The 27,031-nt window shown below is 40.9% G+C and overlaps 1 protein-coding gene across 2 annotated transcripts in view; it reads right to left on the reverse strand.

The window, feature by feature from the left end:
• cntln (centlein, centrosomal protein) overlaps positions 1-27,031 on the reverse strand; it is a 337,725-nt gene that overhangs the window by 276,904 nt on the left and 33,790 nt on the right. For both annotated transcript variants that reach the window (XM_080188296.1, XM_080188295.1), the window contains exons 4-6: positions 19,995-20,079; positions 1,503-1,637; positions 512-682 (exon numbers count right to left, since the gene is read on the reverse strand). In XM_080188296.1, the coding sequence (XP_080044422.1) occupies positions 512-682; positions 1,503-1,637; positions 19,995-20,079 (391 nt within the window). The remainder of the gene's footprint in view (positions 1-511; positions 683-1,502; positions 1,638-19,994; positions 20,080-27,031) is intronic.

Here is a 27,031-nt window from a genome sequence, read left to right on the forward strand (position 1 = left end):
TCAAACATCAGGCTTTACCGTCCTCACAACACTGCAATACACATTACTTATTGCGTTTGCAAAGGATTGAGTCTGTAAGTAAAGTACAGGCAGTCCCATCTTTTAAACATTAGATCTCGTACTCCTTTAAGATTAAGTTTTGTGCATGAGAATTGTGAAGTTCAATCATTTGGTAAGTCAAGAGGAAAAGTTACTGTGATACACATTTCAGTAGCTCGGAAAGGTCTCTATTGCCTGAAAAGTAATAATATTGTGCAAAGATGAAACGATAATGGGATCATGTTATATTAACAATGAGACATATGTAATTTCTAATAAAATATTTTCAGTTGGTTTTCCACTTTGCAGTATTAATTTTTTAGAAGCTATGGGTTTTAAGTGAATGAATTTAAATGAACACGAGGCCCATGGGGTACATTCCACTATGCGACTTGTTATTAAAGAAAATTCCATGAAGTCAATACAGATGAAAGCATCTTGTGAAATCTTACCCAAGAGCCCCTTCTCATACCTTTACTTTGGAGTCAATGTCAGACTTCTCTTCCTTCCACTGGGCTGCTTGCTTCTCCAGGTCATTTAGCAGGTCAGAGCAGCGTGTGCTTAATCCCTGCTTTTCTTTCTCCAGATTTTTCAGAAGCAAGCTGGTTTTCTCCTCGACCTTCAGAGCACGTTCCTTAGCGTCCTGCGCAAGTGCACCAAACAGGTCAAAAAACAAATGCTAGAATTAACAAGTAAACATTTTTTTCTACCTTTGTACACAGAGCAGCCCTCGGTAGTTGACACGTGAAATCACCTGTTGGCTTTTTGGGTCTCCTTTCATGCAGGTACAAGGGTCACTTCTTACTTCAATGACAGCTTTGATGAGCACATTTACAGGAGCCCATTAATTGATCAAACTGCCTTTGATACTGTCCCCAGCTAGTCCTGAGACCCACAAAAACACAATCTTTCAGGCACTGTCCTTATCAATTAATAATGCAGGTCCCATCAGAATCTAATTAGGAGAAGCCACATCTTCACACTCCTACTTCTTTGCTCTATAACCGTCATTAACTATTTATCTAGAAAGTTATAAAGCTAAGATTCTTAGCTTTTAAGATGCTTTCTCAGATTTTTGCACACAGCATAAAACCACAAGGCTTTATAGTGCCTCAAGGCCTAAGGCACTTTTCCAAATGGCATGCTTACAGGGAATGTCACAAGGTAGCTACAGCTTCAGTGACTGGGACAGAGGTCTGTTAACATGCGCCCAAAAGACAACAATTTTGCTAAATCTACAAGAGGAATTGTTCACCAACATTTTCAAATGCAAATTAAACAAAAATAAGTTCCATGAAAAATTCTTGAATAATGAGCTGAATCGTTGTACTGTGACATGACCAATTGTTAATTCAGACAGTAAACCGGAAACATGGCTTTACAATGTTAACTGTCTGAAGTTAAGGAGCAAAAAGAAAAATCCCAAAACTTGAAACTGGCAGGCATTTTGAAGGCCCAAACACCTTATAATCCCGGTTTTTATTCTTGAGCTTTTCCTTCAAGTCAGCTACTTCTTTCTGTGCGAGCACAATGTTGTCGTCGACAGCAATTTTCCGCTGAATTAAGTTGTTTATTTCCTTCTGTTGGCATCTGACCTGCTGTAGAAGACATTAAAAACATAGTAGCATTTCAAAATGAGATCAGACTTCACTAATGATAGTAATAATATTACTCAAAAATTAATAATTAAAGAACAAGCTTTTTCAAATCAGATTTGCCCTTGGTAATAGTTAGTGGGTCTGTGGCACTGTGTGCTGTTTGGTAATAGTTAGCAGATCTGTGGCACTGTGTGCTGCTGCTGGCACCTTCAAATGTAAATTGATGCAACAGAGAACTGAAATTTGTATGATCCGCATGAAAAAAGATGTTTAAAAGTGAAATTCTTGTGTACAAACTACTGAAAAACTCTAAATGGCTGTTTTGATAAATTCCAATAAGAAGTCTCACAATGCCAGGTTAAAGTCCAACAGGTTTATTTGGTAGCAAAAGCCACTAGCTTTCGGAGCGTTGCCCCTTCATAGCGCTTTGAAAGTTTGTGACTTGTGCTACCAAATAAACCTGTTGGACTTGAACCTGGTGTTGTGAGGCTTCTTACTGTGCTTGCCCACTGGCATTTCCACATCACTGATAAATTCCAGATACGAGAGGAACTAAATGCCATATAAAATGTGTCATCATAAGTAAACACATTCAAATGGAAGTGTACCTAGGACATACAAAAGTACTTTCTAAATTATGTCACCATGTTTTACTAATGATCAGTTAATTGCATTTGTGTCTGATCTGCATGCATCAATGTTATCCTCTTAGTACAATAAAGGACATTTTGGAACATTGGAAATAGGAAGAGTAGGCCATTCAGCTCGATCTTGGCTGATCTTCTACCCCAAGGCCGTTTTCATGCCCTCCCCCCCACCCAACATCTCTTGCCTTCCTAATTGCTAGTTGTACTTGCATGTTAGCTTTCAGAGACTTATGAATAAAGAATCCCAGGTCCCTTCGGACATCAACACTTGCCAATCTCTCACCTTTTAAGAAATATGCTGCATTACTGTTTTTCTTGTCAAAGTGGATAAGTTCACATTTTTCCACATTATATTCCATCTGCCATGCTCTCATGCACCCATTTAGTCTGTCCAAATCCCCTAAAAGCCTCTTTGTATCCCTCTCACAACTCTTGCTCCCACCTGGTTTTGTTTCATTTGCAAACTTGGTAAAATTGCATTTGGTCCCCAAATCCAAATAATTAATGGAGTTATGATTAGCTGAGGCATATGTGCAAATGCTTGAGATGTCCACTAGTCACAGCCTGTCAAAGCTTTTCGAAAATCCGAATGCACCACATCAGCTGGCCCCCCCTTATCCATTCTGCTAGTTACATCCTCAAAACACTCCAACTGGTGTGTGAAATAGATTTCCCTTCATAAATCCATGTTGGCACTGCCCAACCTACTATTGTTTTCTAAGTGTCCAGTTATCATATCCTTTATAACATATTCTAGCATTTGACCTACTATTGATGTCAGGCTAACAGGTTTGCAATTCCCAGCTTCCTCTCTCCTTCCTTTCTTAAACAGTAATGTATCAGTTGCTATTTTCTGATCATCGGGAACCTTTCCAAAATGTAAAGAATTTTGGAAGATGACTGTCACTATATCTACCATCCCTATAGCTACCTCTTTCAACTCTGGGGTGTAGTTCATCAAGTCCAGGGGATTTACCCACTTTCAGTCCCATTAATTTATCCAGTACTACTCTTCTCACTAGTCTTTTGGTTGTCTGGTATTTCTGGAAGGTTTTTCATATCTTTCTCTATGTAGACAGATACAAAGTTTGTTTTAGTTTCTCTGGTATTTCCTTATCCTGCATTATAAATTCTTCACTCTCTACCTGTACTGGTCCTACATTTGTTTTTGCTAACCTTTTCTTTCTGCATTCCCAAACAAGCTTTTACAGTCTGTTTTGTGTTTCTGGCTAGTTAACTTTAATGCTTTGTTTACCTTTTTTAAATCGGTTTCTTCGTTCTCCTTTGCTGAAATCTAAAGCACTCCTAATTTTCAGGATTTCTACTTTTCGGGAACTTTATAAGTTTCTTTCTATAATCCAGTACAATCTTACAATCTGCAACTTCTCCTTAGCTATAGTTGGATCACTTATCTTGTCCTTTTGTGTCTCAAGGAAATGCATATTGGTTGCACACTACATATTAATTACTTAAATGCTAATCTATTGTACCTTTTAGTGTAGATTTCCCAATCGACTATAGGCAATATGGCCCTTATACTTTCGTAGTTTTCTTTGTTTAGATTTAAGACCCTAGTTTCGATTGAACAACTTTGTTTTCAAACTTAATAGAAAATTCCATCATATTATTGTCACTCTTCCAAGAATACTCCTTTACAAAGAGATTATTAATCATCATTTTTCATTGCACATACCAGATCTAAAATAGCCTGCTCTCCAGTGGGTATCTCAACATCCTCTTGTCGAAAACCATCTCATATACATACTAAGAATTCATCCTCTACAGCATTAGAGCTAATCAGTTTAACCCAGTCTATACAAAGATTGAAGTCCCCCATAATTACTGTATTACCCTTGTTAGACACAGCTCTAATTTCCTGATTTATACCATGCCCTACACTGCCACTTCTCTTTGGTGGCATAAAAACAATTGCCACCAATGTTTGCAGTTTCTGAGATCAACCCGAACTGATTCTACATATTGATCTTGCAATCTAGAATCCTCTCTCATCATCTACTGATTTCACCCTTCATTAACAGTGCTACCCTACATCCTTTTTCTTCTTACCAATCCTTCCTAAATGTTGAATATCCTTGAGTATTCGATTTCCAGCCTTGGTCACCCTGGAGACATGTCTCTGTAATGGTAACTAGATCATACACTTAACCTTTATTTGTGCCATCAATCCATTAGCCTTGCAGTGAATGATGCATGCATTCAGACAGAGTGCCTTTAATTTCGCCTTTTCAACACATTTCCGCATTTGACTGTTGATGCCGGTCTTTGTTTTCGCTCCCTTCCAACTTCAGTTACTACTTTTCTTCTTACCATTCCCAGCTTTGTTTCTCTCCTATTAATTATCTCTCAGGTTCCCATCCCATTCCTAATCTAATTTAAACCCTCCCCAACAGCACTGGCAAATTTCCATGCGATTTTTCTCTTGGTCTGGCTCCTGCTAACGCATAGCCTGTTTTCTTTGTGCAGAACTACCCTGCCCAGAACTAGTCCCGATGCCTCAGAAATTTAAAGTTCACCCTCCTGCATCACCTCTCCAGCTACGCACTAATTTGCTCTATCCTCCTATTTCTGTGCTCATGGGAACATAGTATTGGAAGTAATTCTGAAACTATGCCTTTTAAATGCTGTTTTTAAATCTCTTTCTTAGTTTTCTAAAATCTGCATTTAGAACTGCATGCCTCTTTCTACCTATCCTCCCCCAGATGAATGACCTGTAGCCAGTGACCCAAGCATCAAGGAATCAACATACCATCCTGGAATCATGTTACAGAAATGTTTGTGTGTTCCCTTAACTATTGAATCACCTACTACTATTGCTCTGCCACTCTTCCTCCTCCCCTCCTGTGCAACTGAGCTACCCACGCTGCCATGGGCTTGGCTCTAGCTGCTCTCCCCGAGGGAACATTGCCATCACCAATATGCAAAATGGAAAACCGGTTAGTGAGTGAGATGGACTCAGGCAACCCTGCACTGTCTGTCGGGTCCTGCTAGATTGTTTGGCAGTCATCCATTACTTTTCTGCCTGCACTCTCTTAACCTGCAGGTGTGACCACACACTCTTAATGCGCTACCAATGTAGGTTCTTTGCCTCATGGCTGTGTCTCAGTGACTCCAGCTCCACTCCCGCTTACTGCCTATTATGCCCTGCTTAGTTTTCACTCCTTCCAGCCACTTTCCAATTATTTAATCAGTTATTTTCTTGATGATTATTAATTCATGCCTCTTCTCATCTCCAACTACTTTAAACTTTAGTAATACAATAAATCTTACCACTTAAAAATAAAAAGTAGAATCGGCAGATTCTTACTTTCCATCTGCTTATATCTAATAAATGTCACCATTATTAACACACCTTATTAATACCAATAAACCCTACTTATACTTAATGCACCAGACTCAAAAATGGAAGAGTGGACTTACCAACTACTCACTTGTTACTTATCAATAATTAATATTTTTAACATTTATTAAACTCCCAGTTATTTAGGCTTATGTCCCTATGCAGAAATACTCACCAGCTAATCAACTTAGGGTTTTCCTGTGATAACACTGTCCACTTTTGTTCAAACTCAGGAACCCCGACCCTCCTTTGAAGGTAAGTGCTATATCTGCTCTCAGTCTGGTTTCTCCCTTAGGTCTGTCCCTCTCCTCTTTTCTCCCCAATAGTAACTGCTGTAGACCTTGCTCTTCAGACTTTATTTGAAACATACTTTGACCAGAAGGGACATATTATACCTCCATATGGGATTTTGCTTTATTTATTTTACCAATGAGGGCTGAATTTAGATCTTAAAATGTTGAATTTATTTTTTAATCATTTAAGCTCATCTAAATATTTAGAACTTTGATACAGAATAAACTCCATTTGCGATTTATCAAGAGGTTTCTGAACATGAACCAATTATTGAATAACTGCAAAAATGAGAAAAACACATTTGTGACATACAGCACTTCATCATGACTCTTAGAAATGACTCAAAAGCACTTCACTTTCAATTAATGACTTTGCAATGCAGTAATTCATTACAAAGCCAAATACTAAACAACAAATCTCTGGAGATTTCCCACATGGTATAAAAACACATTTAAAAAACTGTTTTTTAACAAAATACAATAGTTAAACATCAAGGAGATTTCCTAGTGTTCTGATGAGCTAGTTTGATCCTTCGTTTCCCTCAGATATGTGGAATCTACACTATAATTAGCTAGGTCAAAGGGCAATAAATACAACCCATGTTCCAGATCTTAGTCATGACCCAGCAACTGGGTCATGCTGGAGGAGAGATGTCAGCTCAGTACAAAATTGGGGTTGCCTTTGCCCATGACAAAATATGGTTGTGACATCCATGGTTAATGCTCACACATAAATGATGAACAGGAGCAACCATCGCAAATGGAACCCAACCAAGTAGTCTATGCTTTCAGTAAGGCAGAGAGAAAACCATAGCAAAAAATATTTAAGAAACATATTTTAATTTTTTTCCATTTAACTTCAATGAGGAAACATTTTCTTCTACCCAATACTTAGTCATTGAGGTTTACAGTACGGAAACAGACCTTTTGGCCCAACTTGTCCACGCTGCCCTTTTTTTAAAGCTCCTAAGTTAGTCATAAGTGCTCGCATTTGGCCCATGTCCCTCTATATTCATCGTACCCATATAACTGTCTAAATGCTTTTTAAAAGACGAAATTGTACCTGCCTCAAGTACTACCTCTGGCAGCTTGTTCCAGACACTCACTACCCTCTTTGTGAAAAAACTGCCCTTCTGGACCCTTTTGTATCTCTCCCCTCTCATCTTAAATCTATGCCCTCTAGTTTTAGACTCCCCTACCTTTGGATAAAGATTGTGATTATCTACCTCATCTATGCTCCTCATTATTTTATAGGCCTCTACAAGATCACCACTCAGCCTCCTACGCTCCAGAGAAAAAAGTCCCGGTCTATCCAGCCTTACCTTATAACTCAAACCATCAAGTCCTGGTAGCAACCAAGTAAATCTGTTCTGCACTCCTTCTAGTTTAATAATATCTTTCTATAATAGGGTGACCAGAATTGTACACAGTATTGCAAGTGTAGCCTTACCAATGTCTTGTACAACTTCAGCAAGACGTCCCAACTCCTGTATTCAATGTTTTGACCAATGAAACCAAGCATGCCGAATGCCTTCTTCATCACTCTGTCCACTTGTGACTCCACTTTCAAGGGGCTATGAACCTGTGCCCCAAGATTTCTTTGCTCTCTAACTCTCCCCAGTGCCCTACCATTAACTGACTAAGTCCTGCTTACTCAGTTCAATCGACCAAAATGCATCACCTCGCATTTATTTAAATTACACTCCATCTGTCATTCGTCAGCCTACTGGCCCAATTGATCAAGATCCTGTTGCAGTCCAAGATAACCTTCTTTACTGCCCACTATGCTACCAATCTTGGTGTCATCTGCAAACTTACAAACCATGTCTCCTGTACAAATGACAAATAACAGTGGACCCAGCACCGAACCCTGAGGTACACCGCTGGTCACAGGCCTCCAATTTGAAAATCAATTTTCTGCAACCACCTCTGACTTCTGTCATCAAGCCAATTTTTTATCCATTTGGCTACCTCGCTCTGAATCTGAGATTTAACCTTATGCAACAACCTACCATGTGGTACCTTGTCAAAGATCTTGCTAAAGTCCATGCAGATAACATCAACTACACTGCCCTCATCTACCTTCTTGGTTACCTCTTCAAAAAACTCAATCAAATTTGTGAGACATGATTTTCCACTCACAAAGTGATGCATTTTGTTAAAAACTTTATGATGTCATATTGCAAACTGATCCAAAAAAAGTCACGAGAATTCCAACCATCTAAAACATTATCCTAATACTTTGTCATAATATTAACTTAAAAGGCAGTACCTTAAGGAGAATGCAAATCAATTTAGTTCCATATGCAGCATTAAAACTAATTTATGTATTATCCGTACATACAGCTTTCATAACAAATTCTGTGTAGAGTAGTTCTGGTTATTCTCCTAAATTAACAAGTAAAAGATTGCCAACAATGCTCATAAATACTTAATTCAAAGCTTAAAGATTGAAATTATAAATATTGGCTTTAATTTTACTGGCCCGCCCACTGCGGGCAAAGCACGGACAGGTCCATTGACCCTGGGCAGAATTTTACGGTTTCAGATCGAGCAAGGCCATAAAATCCCTCCCATTATGTACAAGTTGTAGCTTTCCCAAGACATGCTGATTATAAAGGATGAATATACTTCCAATCTGCTTGTAAAAATTTTTCCTTGTTATGATGGCCACAGGGGATCAATAGATTTCCCGTGGGCCTCCTGGAATGCAAGCTTCCCTATTAGGCAAGTGGAGGCTTGCCCAATAGAGAAGGAGCACCAGGGGGTTTAAAACCAGCTGGCTCTACTCAGGCCAGCAGTCGACAGACTGGGGGCTGACCTGCACTCTGTAGAGCTGCTGATCAGCATTTCGAGTGCACTATAAAAAAAGGCTGATTGGCGGCGGAAAACTGGCCTCAGTAAGATTATTACATTGGCGACCACAAGTCAGGCAAGCTTTTTTCTTCCCTCCGGATCGGCTTTACTGTCAAGACAAGTAATCCTCCAGTCAAAAAATTGCCCTTTTTGGTAAACTTGAAGCCCACAGTGCAAGGACAGAAGAGTGGGCCCCATACACAGAACGCATGCAATACTTGATTTGGGCCAACAGTATTGATGGGTACGAGAAGCAGAAAGTGATCCTGTTGAGGACATGTGGGGTCCTGATCTTCAGTGTAATAAAAAGATTGACCTACCTAATGCCCCGACTCCAAAACCTTTAATGAATTTATCAACTTGGTTATGATGCAAAACCTTCCATAGTACTCTGGCAATACCACTTTAACACAACAGGACGAACCCCTGGAGAATCAGTCACTCAATTTCCAAGCACATTGCAAAGATTGGCACAGTATTGTGAAATCAGGCTACCCCTGAATGACATGTTATGAGATTGGTCTGCAGAATTAGCTAGATGACAGTCCAAAAAGAATTAATGCCGGATGCCAATTTGGACCTAAAGTCGGCCATTCAGCCAGGTCTAGAATGCAAAGAAAGGAGCATTGATAAATATGGATAAACGTGAGGATCTACTGGGAATGTCAGATAACAGTTCCCTCTAATTGAGGGAGGGGATTCATGCAAAGTCCATCCCTCAACCAATGAGCCTATTGTTGGTACTGGGAAGTTGCTAGAGTCTATTATGAAGGATTTCATAATTCAGCATTTGGAAGGCCATGATATAATCAGACAAAGTCAGCATGGATTTACAAATGGGAAATCATGCTTGACGAATTTACTAGAATTTTTTGTGGATGCAACTAGTAGCGTTGACTGAGGAGAACCAGTGGATGTGGTTTATTTTTATCTTTCAGAAGGATTTCGATAAGTTCTCAAGTAACAAACTGTTATGTAAAGTTAAAGCACATGGGATTGCAGGTAATGAGATGGATTGAGAGCTGGTTAGCAGGTAGGAAGAAAAGAATTGGCATAAATAGGTCTTTTTTTGATTGACAATCAGTGACTGGTGGGGTTCTGCAGAAATCAGTGCGAGGACCCCAACTGTTCACATTGTATATTAGTAATTTGGAAAAGGGAACCGAATGTATTATCTCCAAATTTGCAAATGATACAGAATTGCGTGGGAGGGTGAGCTGTGAGGAGGATGCAGAGATGCTTCAGCATGATTTGGACAGGCTGAGTGTTGTGGATAAATGTGAGGTTATCCACTTTGGTAGCAATAATAGGAAGAAAGATTATTTATTACTTGAATGGGTGTAAATTGAAAGAGATGGATATTCAGTGAAATCTTGGTGTCCTCGTGCATCAGTCACTGAAAGTAAGCACGCAGGTACAGTAGGCAGTAAAGAAGGCAAATGCTATGCTGGCCTTCATAGCAAGAGGGTTTGAATATAGAGGTAGGGATGTTTTGCTGCAATTGTGTAGAGCATTGGTGAGGCCACACCTGGAATACTGTGTGCAGTTTTGGTGTCTTTATTTGAGGAAAGATGTCCTCAGAGGGAGTAAAGCAAAAGTTTACTAGGCTGATTCCTGGGACGGCAGGTCTGTCATATGAGGAGAGACTAAATCAGTTAGGATTATATTCACTTGAGTTTAGAAGAATGAGGGGTATTTCATAGAAACTTATAAAATTCTAACAGGGTTAGACAGGGTAGATTCAGAAAGAATGTTCTCGATGGTGGGGGAGTCCATAACTAGGAGTCATAATTCGAGGATAAGGGGTAAACTTTTTTGAACTGAGGAAAGATTTCTTCACCCAGGAGGTGGTGAATGTGTGGAATTCACTACCACAAAAAGTAACTGAGGCCAAATATTGTCTGATTTCAATGAGAAATTAGATCTAGCTCTTGGGCTAAAGGGATTAAGGGATATGCGGTGGGGGGGGAAATCAGAAAACGGAATTTGATGATCAGCCATGATCAAAATAAATGTCAGAACAGCTCAAAGGGCCAAATGGCCTACTCCTGCTTCTAGTTTCTATGTTTCTAACTCCACCCACAAAATTTATATTGTAGCACCTGTGTGGTTCTTATGTTGTAGACACGATTATCATTATAACAAGTTCTTTGTGCTATGGTATCTAATCAGGATTCACGATATAGACCAGTTAGAATATGATGACCAAAATGGGGCTGAACTGTGGGCTGGTGTTAATGCTGTATGATGTCAGAGTAACTGAAAGGGTGATAATTCTTAGAGTAAAAGGCAAAGGTTTTCATTAATCCAATTGTGGAAACAATTCTTACAATACTTATAAAGAAAAGATCGCTGTAACATTAAACAGTTTCATAATAAAAGCTCACAGAACATCCTTATTACTGCCATGTTGCTTTTCATGAATTTTTTTTTGCCTCCCATAGCAGTTGTGTGTCTGTTGGGGTGAACAAGAGGTAGTGGACTGCAGTAGCTATCGTGAGATCTAGGTCAGATTTGGTGAAGCAGTTGATCATTTCAGGCCTGTTAATGTTGCATAAGAACCAACGAACTAGGAGCAGAGGTAGTCAACAGGATTAGTCAAGCTGCTCTGCCATTTAATACGATCATGGCCACATCTGAAGTATTGTGTGCAGTTTTGATGTCCTTAACTGAGGAAGGATGTCCTTGCTACAGAGGGAGTGGAGCAAAGATTTACCAGGCTGATTCCTGGGATGGCAGGTCTGTCATATGAGGAGAGACTAAATCGGTGAGGATTATATTCACTGAAGTTTAGAAGAGTGAGAGGGGATCTCATAGAAACTTATAAAATTCGAACAGGGTAGATTCAGAAAGAATAGGGGTAATTCTCCCATCGTGACCTGCAAATTTTCTAGCGGGTCGGGAAATGCTCATGTCGGCCATTTTGTGGGATTTGCACTTGCGTTCCTGACGCATGCACATTTTCCAGAGCCAGAAAACAGGAGCAGTTGGGACCGCACTGGAAACCGGCGGGAAGAGAAGTAAATAATTTAATCTGTTTTAAATGTATTTTTAAACTATTTTAAACGTCATTATCGGGTTCGATAGCATCTCCCACCCCACCAGGAGTACGTCATTCCAGCGGGGTTTAGAGTAGTTCTCCACTTTCAGGGAACTAGGGGAGACCCTGTTGGAGTGAAGTAGGGGGAAAGCAGGAACCTCCAGGCAGTTGGGTGGTGGGTAGGGGGTGCCCCTGGGGCAGGAGCCCCCTGGCATTGTCCAAGGGGCAAAGTGCCCGTGGCCAGGGGCACACTATCACTGCCCACCGGATATTGGGCAGAGCCAAGGCCTATTGTGGGCTGGGCCCAAGGGCAATCGGGGGGGGGTCCCACTGCCCCTCTGCATGGGGATTGGTCTGGACTGGAGGGAGGCCAGAAATCAGGGAGGACTGGGTGTGGGGAATGGGGGTGCTCTGCCTTCCATCAGGGGATTGGGGGGGAGGGGGGGTGTTATCTGCGGTGGGGTGGACTGGGGTTGTCAACTGTGGTGGGATAGGGCTGAGGGGATCAGGTGTGATTGGGGGGTCTGGCCCGGGTATTGCTGTAGGGTCTGCGATCAAGCCATGGGGAGGCTGGAGAGACAGCAGCATGGGGGTCCTTGGCTGGCCAGCAAACGGGGATATTGGCAGATCTGGGCTACTGTGCACGGGCAAAGTTCAGGAGCTGTCAGCCTCTAGTGTGAGTAGGTCCCGCTCCCCTGGGTTTTAATAATATTCACAGTTGTGACCTCTGCATTGCACAGAATGAGGAGATTCGGGTCTGAACTTGCTCTGCTCTAGACCAGTTTTCCCGCCAATTCAGCACTTTTGGGAGAATCGTTTCCAATGTTTCGAATGGTGGGGGAGTCCAGAACTAGGGATCATCGTTTGAGGATACAGGGTACCAGAGGATGGTGAATGTGTGGAATTCACTACCACAGAATGTAGTTGAGGCCAAAACGTTGTGTGATTTCAAGAATAAATTAGATATAGCTCTTGGGGCTAAAGGGGTCATGGGATATGGGGAAGGGGGAGATAAGTAGATTGAATTCTATTATCAGTCATTATCAAGAAGAATGGTGGAGCAGTCTCGAAAGGCTGAATGGCCTACTGAATCGCATCATAAAACCTGTACAGTTTGCAGAGTGGGCCACACCAGTTGTTCCTGTCCTTAAGCCAGATCAATTAGAACCTGGAAGAGGTCTTATAGCAATTTTCAGAGGTCAGGGTATGCTTGAAAAGGGAAAAACGTGTCCTCCAACCAAGTACTGTGATCGATGTTTTTTTCTTTCAGGGCTTTATTTCGAATCAAAAAAGTCAATTCAAATCAAGTCCAATCATAGTTCCCCACACAAGGGACAAGCAAGATCCAAGCTGACAAGACAAGACATTGCATCCTATCGTGGGCCCGAACAAACAAGATTCAAACTGACAGGATGGGACATTGCACCTGTCTCGGACTTGATCTGATACTTCATCTTAGCCAAAAGGCCAAGATGGCTCTGAAAGATTGCATCAGGTAAAGCCTCGGTTTAACCTCATTAACTACCCTGATCCTCTACTCTACTCTAACTTATGCAAACCACGATCGCGGGCGTCAGCACACCCGAAGTGTGATGGATTAGCCTTGTCCCCTGCCTGGCAACTGGACAGATGGCTTCTTGGGGTTGGTGAATTATAACTAAAAGTTTATTCCCAATTTAGTTTATTTGCTTGCCTCCCCTGCATGCCCTATATCAAAATCATCAGAAGTGGCCTTGGGGGAGCACCACAGATGGAGGCTTTCAACTATCTTAAACTGCAACTTTTGACCTCTGGATAAAAGTTTTGTCCTTTAATTTATTGGTCCATTTTGACTGCAAAAGAGACCTTATCCCGACATTCGAAGCCTCCCTTTACAGCGTTGGAATGGTAGGGGAACATCTTCTGCACCCTTTACAGACATTTCTAGGACACTCTCAGATGCTGAGCGGCAGCACTCCCAGCTCGAGAAAGAGGGGTTGACAGTTGTCTTTGGCGTTTAAAAATTCCATCAATATATCCACGGGGGTTGGGGGGACCTCGTCACACTAGCGGATCATAAACCATTGTTGGGACTTTTTGAAAAAGACAAGGAAACACCTCATTACCTCTGCCCAGATACAGCATTGGGCATTGTTTCTGGCAGCTAATGAATACCTCCCAGAGCACTACCCCAGATAGCTAACACTGATGCACTGAGACATCTGCTGTTGCCTGGAAGACACAGTAAAAAGTCTGACAACACCAGGTTTAAGTCCAACCGATTTATTTGATAGTAAACCTGGTGTTGTCAGACTTTTTACTGTGTTTACCCCAGTCCAACGCCGGCATATCCATATCGTTCCCTGGAAGTCCAGCTTCACCACCAGCTGTGAAAGAGGTCACAATAATGCTCAATGTTTTGGACACCTTGTGTCTGCGAGGTAAGTCAAGGCCTGGACATTAAAGGACCAGTCCTGTGTAAATTAAAAAAACACAATATTACACAGATGTATCAGAAGACAGTCCGTAGATTAAATGAAACACTACTGGACGAAGAAAGACAAGCTCAGTGTTGAGGATGGCATCACACACAGGGCAACATCTGACATTTATGAAATTACACCATAACCATCCTAGGATTTCAATGGAGCTAGGTATGGTGGCAAGGCTTTGCACAGTAAGAAGTCTTGCAACACAAGTTGGACTTCAACCAAGTTTAAGATAGAATCCATACTCTCAAATGCAAACAGCACAGATTTGAGGCAGACATTATCAACTGGGTCAGACAGTGTGTCATGCCAAGGTGATCAAAAACACTTCCTCAGCCTCCCTACATCCATGGCAATAGTCTGGTAGGTTCTGGGTACGAGTACATGTGGACTTCGATGGGCCTTTTACGGGTTCCATATTCTTAAAAATTGTGATTGACATGCACTCCAAATGGTTGGCAATACATCACCGGAGCTGCTCTACTCGGGCCACTGCGTACGTGCCAATCTGTCATAGTGAAGATCTGCACATGCGCAGTAGCTCTGCACTGTCGGCCTCCCGTTCAAGAGCCAGCCCTGTGACCACCCCCCAACTCCCCCGCATCACTGATCACTGGCCATGAGACCACCCCCCCTGCGCCCCTGATCGCTGGCCTCCCAGATATCCTCCGCCTCCCCCCACTGCCAGGCAGGCAATGCCCAGGGCCCCGCCCCCCTTATCCTTGACCTCCGGGGGGCGGGGGGGGGGGGGGCACCTCAATGAACGAGCAGTACAAACTTTTAGGCTTGGCATGAAGAAGCAACGCACTGCCTCCACACAGACCAGTTAGCATGATTTTTATTTTACTACAGGACTAGCTCCACATAACAAAAGGAATCACCCCAGGAACTGTTTATGGGACAACGGCTTCTAACAAGGTTAAGCCAAATGCTCCCAAACTTGGCAGGGAGGGTGGAGTCCAACAAGAGAACCAGAAGAAGAACTATGATTCAGCAAGGACAGAAAGAATGTTCAAAACCAGCAACACAGTCCATCTGAGGAACTTTGGGGCCGGCCTCAGTTGCGCACCTAGGATCATAACAGAAAAACATGTCTTATAAGGTCCAAGTGTAGGGCAAAATTATCAGATAGGAAACACCTGGATGATCTCAAGAGCGGGGAGCCCATGCCAGTGCAGATCTCATTACCAGCCATGGGGATGGCCATTGCCAGCATGAATCTCAAATGGAAGACGACTCCTCCTACCGGCCCCTCCAGGGAAATAACGATAAAAATTCTGAAATGCAAGTGGAAGGGACTGGCGCCCCTGGTGAAGTGAGACCCAAGGAAGAGCCAGAGTCGATGGTTTTATGGTGCTCCCTTCGGAAGTGAAGGTCTCCAATCTGCTTCACACCCCTGAAGCAGTCCTCTAGCAACCGACCCCAGGCTGAGCGTTAAGTGGCGGAAAAGACACCCTGGTAGGGGTCCAGGGGAAGGAACAGACTTCGGGGTGGGGGGGGGAAAATTATAATTGCTATGAGGAATCATCAATAGATCTCTCCGTGGCCTTGTTGAGTTTGAGTTCCCCTATTAGGCAAGTGGAGACTCGCCCAAGAGTGAAGGAGCAACAGACTTTTAAAACTAGCTGGCTCTGCTCAGTATCATAAAATCCCTACAGTGCAAGAGTGCCATTTGGCACATCAAATTTACACTGACCACAATCCCACCCAGGTCCTACTCACGTAATCCTGCATATCTACCCTGCTAATCCCCCTGACACTAGGGTCAATTTACATGGCCAATCAACCTAACCCGCACATCTTTGGACTGTGGGAGGAAACTGGAGCACCTGGGGGAAACCCACGCAGACATGTGGAGAATGTGCAAACCCCCACAGACAGTGACCATGGTTGGAACTGAACCTGGTCCCTGGCGCTGTGAGGCAGCAGTACTAATCATTGTGCCACCAACCGGCAGTCGAAAGACTCAGGGCTGACGTGCACTCTCTGGCCACTAAACAGCATTCAGAACTCACTGTAAATAAAGTTTAATTTTATTTTATTTTTTATCTTTTTGAGATGCTCCCACATTGTTATCTCTCAAAATCCCATACATATTTCATCCTCCACCACATCCCTTCACTTTTTATCTGTATAATGCTGATCACTAACATCATCTCAAAGATGCAGAGGTGAATTCTTCAACCTTACCCACAGCTATGATTCTCCAGTTCCACCTCAGTGAACGTGGATTTGCCTGAGCTCCAAGTTCTCCGTTTTCACTGGCAGCCGTGATGGGGTGTGAATAGCTGGAGAATTCCAGCCACAATGTCAGCTTGCATAGGTACACTGACCCAACTGCAACCTAGCCATCAGTAAAAATTCCTTTTGTTATGTAGAGCTAGTCCTGTAGTAAAATAAAAATTATGCCAACTTGGTCTGTGTGGAGGCAGTGCGTTGCTTCTTCATGCCAAGCCTAAAAGTTTGTACTGCTCGTTCATTGAGGTGCCTTAATCCCTTTAGCCCAAGAGCTAGATCTAATTTCCTATTGAAATCAGACAATATTTGGCCTCAGTTACTTTTTGTGGTAGTGAATTCCACATATTCACCACCTCCTGGATGAAGAAATCTTTCCTCAGTTCAAAAAAGTTTACCCCTTATCCTCGAATTATAACTCCTAGTTATGGACTCCCCCACCATCGAGAACATTCTTTCTGAATCTACCCTATCTAACCCTGTTAGAATTTTATAAGTTTCTATGAAATACCCTCAATTTTAAAATAAAATTTAAAAAAATAAAGATTAGTGAAGAAGACTGGCCTCGGTAAAATGGTCACACTTGTCAATCAAATTCAACCAAGGTGAAGGTAGTCAGCCTACCTGTTTAAAGGAAAAGCATTTATTTTGTTCCCTTCAGAGCAAATCTCCCTCTTTTTACGACATTTCCTCTCCTCTTTTATTCTTGCTCTGCTTGAACCACACACCATCTCCAACTTCAAGCTTATACTGACAGCATGCTCCCAGGCTCCTGATAATGCTGTATAGCAACCAGGCACCAGAGGCAGCCCAAAAACAGCCTCAGGCGATTTTGCCTCAAATTCTTCATTCAGAAGACTCCCCAGCATTGTAAGTCACCATTCTCAGCTGCACTGCAAGAGGTATCTAGAACAGAAACCCATGGAGTTATAAGGAGAGGCTGGATAAACTGGGACTTTTTTTCTCTGGAGCATAGGAGGCTTAGGTGTGATCTTATAGAGACCTATAAAATAATGAGGGACATAGATCAGCTAGATAGTCAATATCTTTTCCCAAGATAACTACTGTGCCACCAACCAGCAGTCAAAGACTTGGGGCTGACCTGCATTCTGTAGCCAGAGGTAGGGGAGTCTAAAACTAGAGGGCATAGGTTTAAGGTGGGAGGGGAGAGATACAAGTGACCAGAGGGGCAATTTTTTCACAGAGGGTGGTGAATGTCTGGAACAAGTTGCCAGAGGTAGGAGTAGAGGCAATACAATTTTGTCTTTTAAAAAGCGTTTAGACAGTTACATGGGTAAAATGGGTATAGAGGAATATGGGTCAACATGGGCAACTGGGACTAGCTTAGGGGTCAAAAAAAAAGGGGCACATAGGCAAAGGGCCTGTTTCCATGCTGTAAACCTCTATGACTCTTTGACACTCCATGTGGAATTTGCACACCACACCATCTCTAACATTCATTTTAAATGTTCCAAATTGCAATGAATCACAAAGATAAAATTAAAACTGGCTCTGTGACAAATGATCAAACCATAACTCGAAGCTGAGATCATACTAGTTATAAGGAGTGAGACCAGTTAGAAAGTAGTTACTGTCCAAATAACTGATTACAAAAATGCTGCAAGTGATCACAGAACAGAACAACACTCAATAACCTTCTATTGTATATGAACATACAAATTAGGTCGGAGCAGGAGTCGGTCACTGTGGAATCAATCAATTGTGCTATTGGGATGTTCAAGCATTCACATGACAAAACCAAATATTCAAGATTAAAACAGCCAAATGATACCCCATGGCTTTAAAGATGCTGAAATGATAGTCGATTTGGCTACATGATTTGGAGTGGCTTGGTTCTGCACCAAATTAATTTTTGCCTTTCTTTATACAAAAGTTACACTCATCAGTTTATGCAACTAATATGCCGCAAAATAGGTTGAACAGAGCACTGTTTTAGCAAGATTCTTTCAAGCTGCCAGGGATGCAATTTTGAAATTTACAAGTCAACTAGAAGATCCATTCTCATTGTGATCAATATGTCATTCAAATTTCAGCATCCTGATATTCTATATATTTTGATATAATTTATTCCATTCTTTCTTTTACATGAAGGATGGAATAAATTACATTAAACTATATATAATTCAATTCAGATGGGGTTAAAGGTACAGCATGCATTTCAAACAATAATTTTCATTTTACTTTGATCTGTTAAGTAACTTGGAAAACACAATTGTATTCTTGAGATTTTGAAAACACCTGTAAAAGATTTAAAGGTACTGCTTAGAGATGTAATTAATTGCCATGGGGGAGAATTACTTAAAAAGGTTTTGAAAATGCTGGTTTTATCCCTATTTGGATCAAATTTTATACGGTAATCTAGTGGGAGTTTAATACCATTCGACGATGTGAGTCAAAGATTTTGAAATGCAGATAATGAGATAGAAAAGAAATATTTTATAAACCCAGTGGGGTTTTCTTGGTTGATGAGGATTAAAAAGTTAAGAGTTGCAGGAAAAAAGCTTAGTGTTTGAAATTTAGTGTGCACAGCAACACAAAGCTAATTAAATAAAAATTCTCAGATGCAATAACAAAAGTCATGTCAGAATAACAGTGGCATTCTGCAATTGCAAATCTATAACTTGGGAGAAGGTGAGGCAGGAAGACAAGAAATAGAGATTTTGCAAAAAGCAAGGGAGTTTGAGTTAAAATATATGCTTGTTCATGTGCAGAACGTAGGAAACACATTGGAAGACTAGAATTAACTGATTACAATAGAAAATTGTGACATAATATCATTGACTAAAGTGTGATTACTGTTCATTCAGAATTGATAAATAATCTTGGACACAAAACTTCAAAAAGAAAGCAAGTGAAACAATATTTATTAAAGACAAGAGCCTCCCAGTTCAGCCACAAAGCACCTGTGTTTCAAGGCCCCAATATATTTGACACAGATTCTATGTGGATGCAAGTTCATGAAGCAGCTCTGGCAATGCTTTGCTGTGGTGATATCAAGCCTCGTGCTCAGCTACATTTGAGAAACACAGCAATTGATGGAATATTTTGTTTATCAACATGTTGGGTTAACATCATGCAAAATATGAAAAGTAACAACCGTCCAGCGACATTTCACACCCGTTATTTTCATTTTTTATTAGCATAAAACTCTATCACAGTAAATGTAAGTAAAATATAACTATCTGACCGAAAATGAAAATTGCTGTACTTATCATCCACCTGCTTGGGTCCAAATTACTAGATAGCTGTCAAGGCTAATAGCCCAAAAACTTAGACTTTTCGGAGTGAAACATCCAAGAATATCAACTCTATATACCATTCGAAACAAAAACATTTCACACTATTCAATGGACAATCAGTAGATTTCTTTGAAGTACAGGTGTGCAGCTAGCAGTCATTCAAGTATTCAAACATGGAACAGACACTTTGGTGTTCTAACCTGATCAAGTTCTTGTAACTTGTCATCTTTCACTTGAAGAATCTCTAAAACTTTCCTGTCCTTAGCTTCAGCCTTCTGTTTTTCCCTTGAGGTGGGAGAAAAGTCGATCATTAGCCATAAAATAATAGTACTATTCATTTAAATATCAGATCTTCCATTGATAAAACTATTTTTCTGGATCGTGAATTTTTAGAATTAGTAGAATATCATTAAAGTTAACTTTATTCTTCAGCATTTAAATAAACATCTGGTGCTCACATTCATTATATTGTACAAATCATACTAAATCAATCATTTGATATATATTTTGCCCAACAATGTTCAGAATTCCAGCCCTATCACAACTAAAAGCAAAAGATATGATAAAGTTCTGCTTGGAATCATTCGTTAATGAGTACATGTGGCACTCATTAATAACTATCCATTTCTGTTCAGTATCACACTGAAAAAATCTCAATTGTAATTGTTTTATGCAAGAAAATGGCCCAACTTGAAGATAATGTAGCAGCAAACAATTTTTAATAATTAATTTGAAAAATGGGACACAAAATACCCGGTGGTTCCAGCAAATTCAAGAGTTAAATGAACTATTAGTGTCATAGAGTTTTACAGCACAGGAGATGACCTATTGGCCCATTATGATCGTGCTATCCCTTTGAAAGACATATCCAATCAGTCCACCACCCTATTCTTTCTCCATAGCTCTGAAAATATTTTTCCTGAATTCAATTCCCTTTTCAAATTTATTAGTGATTCTTCTTCTCCTGCCCTTTTAATGCTGTGCATTCCATTTCATTAAAATACACTGCACAAAGTAAGTTCTCTTCAAATTGAAGCATATTTGGAAGACTGAACACTTCCTACTTCCAGGTGCCACACCAGCTTTTGGAAACTGTAAGTGACATTGTTTACAAAATCTAGACTTGAACTAACAATAAATGAAAGAAAATTAAGGATGGAGATTATTCAAGTTGCCAGAAGTTAGCAGCAATGCCACATTCACTCAAATTTGGTGGTACTGCAATGCTGTACTCCTGTTGAATACTAGTCCATGCTATTCTTGATGATATTTTTATTTCCCTTCTATCATTCGAAAAACTGCATCAAAATGGGACTGAATAACCTTTTTCAGTCTTGTCAGTAATCAGATTGGGCCAAGTGCAATTTGAGCTCATTATATATAGCATTACGATGTAATCCATATAATCTAATCCATCAATGTGCACTGATGCATCAGAGTTTTACCACCCTAATAATAGAATGTGAAAATCCTTCATAATAAATTCAGGCAAAGTCCACGGTTGAGGGTGGAATTAGTAAGAAGGAAACCGATTGTGGCAGGAGCTAATGACAATGGTTTCTGTCTTCCCAATATCTAGTGGGAGGAAATTTCCATTTATCTAAGATTGATAGCCAACAACAGCGTAACAAATTAAAGGCAGTGGAGAGCTCGAGGGGTGATGGCTAGGTTGCAGTTGGGTCAGTGTACCTATGCAAGCTGACATTGTGGCTGGAATTCTCCAGCTATTCACGCCCCATCACGGCTGCCAGTGAAAACGGAGAACTTGGAGCTCAGGCAAATCCACGTTCACTGAGGTGGAACTGGAGAATCATAGCTGTGGGTAAAGTTGAAGAATTCACCTCTGCATCTTTGAGATGATGTTAGTGATCAGCATTATATAGGTAAAAAGTGAAGGGATGGGGTGGAGGATGAAATATGTATGGGATTTTGAGAGATAACAATGTGGGAGCATCTCAAAAAGATAAGCCACGGCAGGAGATATTCTGCATATGACAAAATAGATAAGAGTGGAACCAAGGAAGCTTAGTCTCACTCAGCTGGACAGCATAGGAAACATGTTGGAGGAGGATGATATGATAAACCATGTCAAAAACAGTAGACAGGTTCAGGAGGACAGTGGGACAAAAAAAGAATGAAGCACAGTTACAGGAAATAATGCTACTTGTGATCTGGATAAAGTATTGTTTCAATACTGCGGCAGAGACAGATGCTAGATTGGAAAGAATCAAATATGAAGTTGTGGGAAAAATGGGTACAGGTCTGGGAGGGGACATCTTCAAGCAATTGAGAGGAAAGGAAGTTGGAGATAGAATTGTGGTTCACAAGGTCAGAAGCGTCAAGGTGATGATGGCAGATTTACAAGGGTGGCAGATAGTATCAGAGAAAAGAGACCTGCTTTGTCAGTCAACACTGGGGCCAAGAAGAGAAGTTGGGTGGTCAGCAAGAATAGTGTCCAGAGATCAGGAGGTGGAGAAGGGAGAGCAAAAAGAAACGAGAGGAGGAGGCACTGCTTTGGCAACTGAGCCCTAAGAATTGGCATTATGTTTTTGGAGCTATTTACTTCCATGATATAGAATTTTCATTCCACTGGTTAGTAAATTGCCAATGCACTTGAAGACAAATCATTTCAATTGGCAACTTTTTGCTAATCTTTTTCAGATGCAGCCACCAGCTGCTGGTTCTCACCTCATTCTGAATAATCTAGATGGAAGAGGAGCATCTGAGTCATCCAATCTGGATTTGCTTCCATATTTCTTTCCAGTGTGGCAGCTCCCTTTGTCAGGGACTACTTGAATACTAGTATTGCAAAGTTGGGTAGAGAGCTATAGATTGCATGGTCCCTTTTAAAAGTGATGCTTTTTCTGTGTATAGAGATTTTTCAAAAATACAAGTACAGACAGCCCAAACTGAAACATTAGTATTGAAAGGCCAAGCAGGAGTTTTCTAATGACACCAGGCTTTTGAATTTAGCCAAGTTGAATTAGGCACTTAAGTCTGATAGTTTGGCGAACCCAGGATCAATCCTATTGTGGAAAATACTGATATGTCATTACAGATATAAAAGAAAGGGGCAGTAGGACAAAAAGAGAGAGCAACTGCCACCTGCTAGTGCTTTTAGCTCTCGAGAGAGAATCACTGGCTCTCATAGCTTCATCTATGTTTTAGAGAAAGTGCCATCTAGATAAGGTACCAAAGAAGAAAGAAGGTCCATACAGAAGAATCAACAGAGAATGCCCAGAATATTCCAGAAGACACAAAACCTTGTTTCAATTTAGAGGGTGAGATAAATTCTATTTTTGTTAATGAATGGGAATTGTATTTATTGTATTCCATTAGAATCTTGTTGGATTTGAGAACAGATAGAAGGGATTTATTTGGTTTGTTAATAGTTTAATTTGCTCACTTTTATCATTTAAAATTAATAAATAAATTGTTACATGTTGATTTTAGAGAGAGTGTCAGGGATTTATTTTGTATTTAACCCCTAGGGATTGCTGAAGAGCAGGTTACACCACTTCACACTCACTTTCTACAGATTATAAAGTGAGGTACTCCTCTTTGGGTGTTTTGGTGTTAGTTCTCGGGGGGGGGGGATGGAAGGAAGAAGGAAGGAGAGAGGAGGAATCAACCTCCGCTTTATAATACTGGTGATGAAGCTCTGATTAATGCTGTGTCCTATCAGCTCTAGCTTATTCACCACATCACTTCTGATTGTTGGTTAACTTCAGCACAAATGCCTTTGGAGCTTCTGTTTCTGATCAAAATGATTGGTTTCCTATGCATTGACTCAGCCTTCCATGTTGGCTCATGTTTTCTTGCAAGTCAATATTATTTTAGCAGACAGTATTTGAGCAGTCAAAGATCACTCTTCTTCGTGGCTGCTTTTTACAATGCACAGACATGTGTATTTTGGCAAGCTTCTTTTTCCTCTGAATTGTCAGCTATCAAATTTAGACCCCACAGGTTGCTTTAAGAGTATGATCCATTCAATATCCCTGTGTCAAAGAGGTTTTGGCCACAACATTTGTGTTATAAGAGATCCTGAAGAATACTTAAAGTGCAATCTGGGATTCTTTCATAACTTTAACTGCTGCCCCATTGTTCTTAATTGGTCACGTTACATTACTCCCCAATCCCTCGCCTCCCCAGTGTGAACCACTGTGCCACCATGCTGCCCACACACATTTAATGTCAGGAAACAGAGCTGGTTTTAAATAATTTATATATATTTGTGGCTACTAGAAATACAATGTGGCTTTAAGGATGTTTAATTTTGGGTTTCTGTATTTTAAAGGGTTAAAAATGTAAGTTTAGTTTAGATGCTTGTATGGTAATGATGGTTTACAATGTGAAAGAAAACAGAGCGTAAAGAAAAACTAGTGTGTCAGTTAGCAACCAAGAGCCGCCCTAGGACAGACAGAACGTTTGAGGTAGTTTTTAAACTGGACCCAAGAGAAGCCAGGCAGGACCACAGGGCTGCAGAAAGCAGACGACCTAACAGAACAAAAAAAGGTCCAAGAAATTAAGGATTTGGGACAAAACGTATGTCACAGGAAGACAGCTGAATTAAAGAAAGTATTGAAACAAGGTCCTGTACAGGAGAATTCAAGTGAAAAGCAGAGGAAGTGCTCCGAGTTAAAGAGAACTAGACTTAAATCAGGTCGGAGTTGGGTTGAGGGGGAGGGAAGATGGAGGGGGAAAGGATAGTGGAGAAGGAAACAAGAAATGAAGGAGAATGGGAAAGTGGAGAGAAACAACAGAGAGAGACTGGAAACAGTGGTGAGGAACTATTAACAGAAAAGGGAATGAGGAAAGACAGCAAGCTTGGGCAGGGAAGAAAACTGCCTGCTCGAATGATGGAGCTGTACAAGAAACACAATAGGTACTGAACACAGATTTGAGGAGCAGTTCTGGGGTGTTGGAAGAATAGGAAGTCAGGCTCAGTGGAAGTTGGAAAATAAAGGGTTTGTAATCAAGAAAACATATCAGCAAACGGGCTGGGAAGTTGAATTGGGTGCAGAATCTCTCAACAAGATCATAACAGGAAGATCAGGAAGTCTGGAGAATGGCTGTGGAAGTTGCTTCTAAAGTAGTGATTTTTTTGGGTCTGATTGATGTGTTCAAAACCCAAATATCATATTTCCAACGGTAAAAATGTATCAAAACATGAAGTATAGAAAATCATTTAAAAGAATCCATTCTAAATTTTACATTTAAAAAAAAATCGGATTCACAAGCAAGTACATGGATGGATTCACACCCCACCCCTGAGAATTGCAGGACTAATTGTGTACATTTACAACTGATGTATTTTAGGACAAGTCTGACCTTGAATTGTGAACATTTTTTGGCACTCTGGTTTTTACAACTGTTGGCAGTTTAGGAAGTTGGCATGTAGCCACATTTTTAAAAAGTGATGCAAAGAACATACAGGCATACATATAGAAATATATCTAAATACATGACAAAATAAGCAGCTGTATGAAATGAGTTAGGATAAATGTGATGAATTTAACACTGCAGAAAATCAAAAATGCTTGAGAACATTGCTCAATGAAAGGTTAGACAGTCTAAGTTTCTTTCCACTGGATTGTAGAAGAGTGAGAGGTGACTTGATTCAAGTTGATAAGATTGTGAATGGTATTGACAAGGTGAACGCAGAAATGATGTTTCCCTCTTGTGGGTGAGCCCAGGACTAATGGGGGGAGAGGAATGGTGTTGTGTGTACACAGGGTGGCCCATGAGAGGTTGGGTCTGGGTGTTAGTTAGAAAAGCGTTTTCTTCCTTTCAGAGTAACTACCAGGGTAAAGTTGGCAGAATCATCCGAAGTTAGCAATTCCAATCACTTTTGTTGGATTGTCCCCAGCCTGGCACAGTTGTCCGGAGGTAGTTAACACTTCTGGACAATTACCAGGTAAATCCTTATATGGGAACTTCCAACAGGCATTCCCAATGCATTATTGGGGTACACCTTCCCCCTTCCACCACCCACCCCACCCTCCCCCCCAACCTCTCCGGAACCTGATGTCATGGGCCCATATGTATATGATGTGAATTAGTGAACTTGATTTGATTATCACACGTATTAGTATACAGTGAAAAGTATTGTTTCTTGCATACTGTACATAGGGAAGGAAAGGGGATGGTGTAAAATGTAGTGTTACAGTCATAGCTAGGGTGTAGAGAAAGATCAACTTAATGCGAGGTAGGTCCATTCAAAACTCTGATGGCAGCAGGGATGAAGCCGTTCTTGAGTCGGTTGGTACGTGTCCTCTGACTTTGGTATTTTTTTCCCCGTTCGAAGGTGGTAGAAGAGAGAATGTCCGCGGTGTGTGGAGTCCTTAATTATGCTGTTGGTTTGCCGAGGCAATGAGAAGTGTAGACAGAGTCAACGGATGCAAGGCTGGTTTGCATGATGGACTCGGCTTCATTCATGACCTTTTGTAGTTTATTGCGATCTTGGAGATGCTAACACTAAAACTTTCCCATGGATATGTTATCTCCTATCTAATTAGATTACTCCTTTATGTATATTCACAGGGGTTAATCAACCATATTGGCTCAGTGACTAATCTTAAAATTTAAGTTCAAACTATTATTTATGGCTTTCTAAAGGTTCTTATTAATATTTTTCTAATATCAAAGGTAGGTGCTGTAGTTTCTCCAATTGTACATTTTTTGTGACACAAAGATTGAATTGGTCATCATTAGAGCCAATAATCCATCACCTGTTTGCATGGAATATTTGCATTATGATGCAAGGAAAATCAGACTTACTGCCAGTTAGGCCAGCATTTATTGCCTATCCCTAACTACCTGTGAGAAGGTGATGGTAAGTTGCCTTCTTGAACTCCTGTAGTCCATGTGGTGCAGGTACAACCACTGTGCTGTTAGGGAGAGAATTCAAGGATTTTGCCCCAGTGGCATGGGAAATGGGATATATTTCTAAATCAGAATAGTGACTAGTTTAGAAGGGAACTTTCAAGAGGAGATGTTCCCATCAGACTGCTGTCCTATCCTTCTAGATGGTAGCAATTGTGGATTTGGAAGGTGCTGCCGAAAGAGCCTGATGAATTCCTGCAACGCATCTTGTAGATGCTGCACACTGTTGCCACTGTGCGCTTGTAGTGAAAACAGCAAATGTTTGTGGAAAGAGTGCTAATCAATTTGGCTGCTTTGTGCTAGATGGTTTCAAGTTTAATCAGTGTTGTTGGAGCTTGCCTCTCCAGTCCAT

The sequence above is a fragment of the Carcharhinus amblyrhynchos genome, chromosome 5 (assembly GCF_965287045.1).
Source record: "Carcharhinus amblyrhynchos chromosome 5, sCarAmb.v2.hapA, whole genome shotgun sequence".
Classification (NCBI taxonomy): Eukaryota; Metazoa; Chordata; class Chondrichthyes; order Carcharhiniformes; family Carcharhinidae; genus Carcharhinus; species Carcharhinus amblyrhynchos.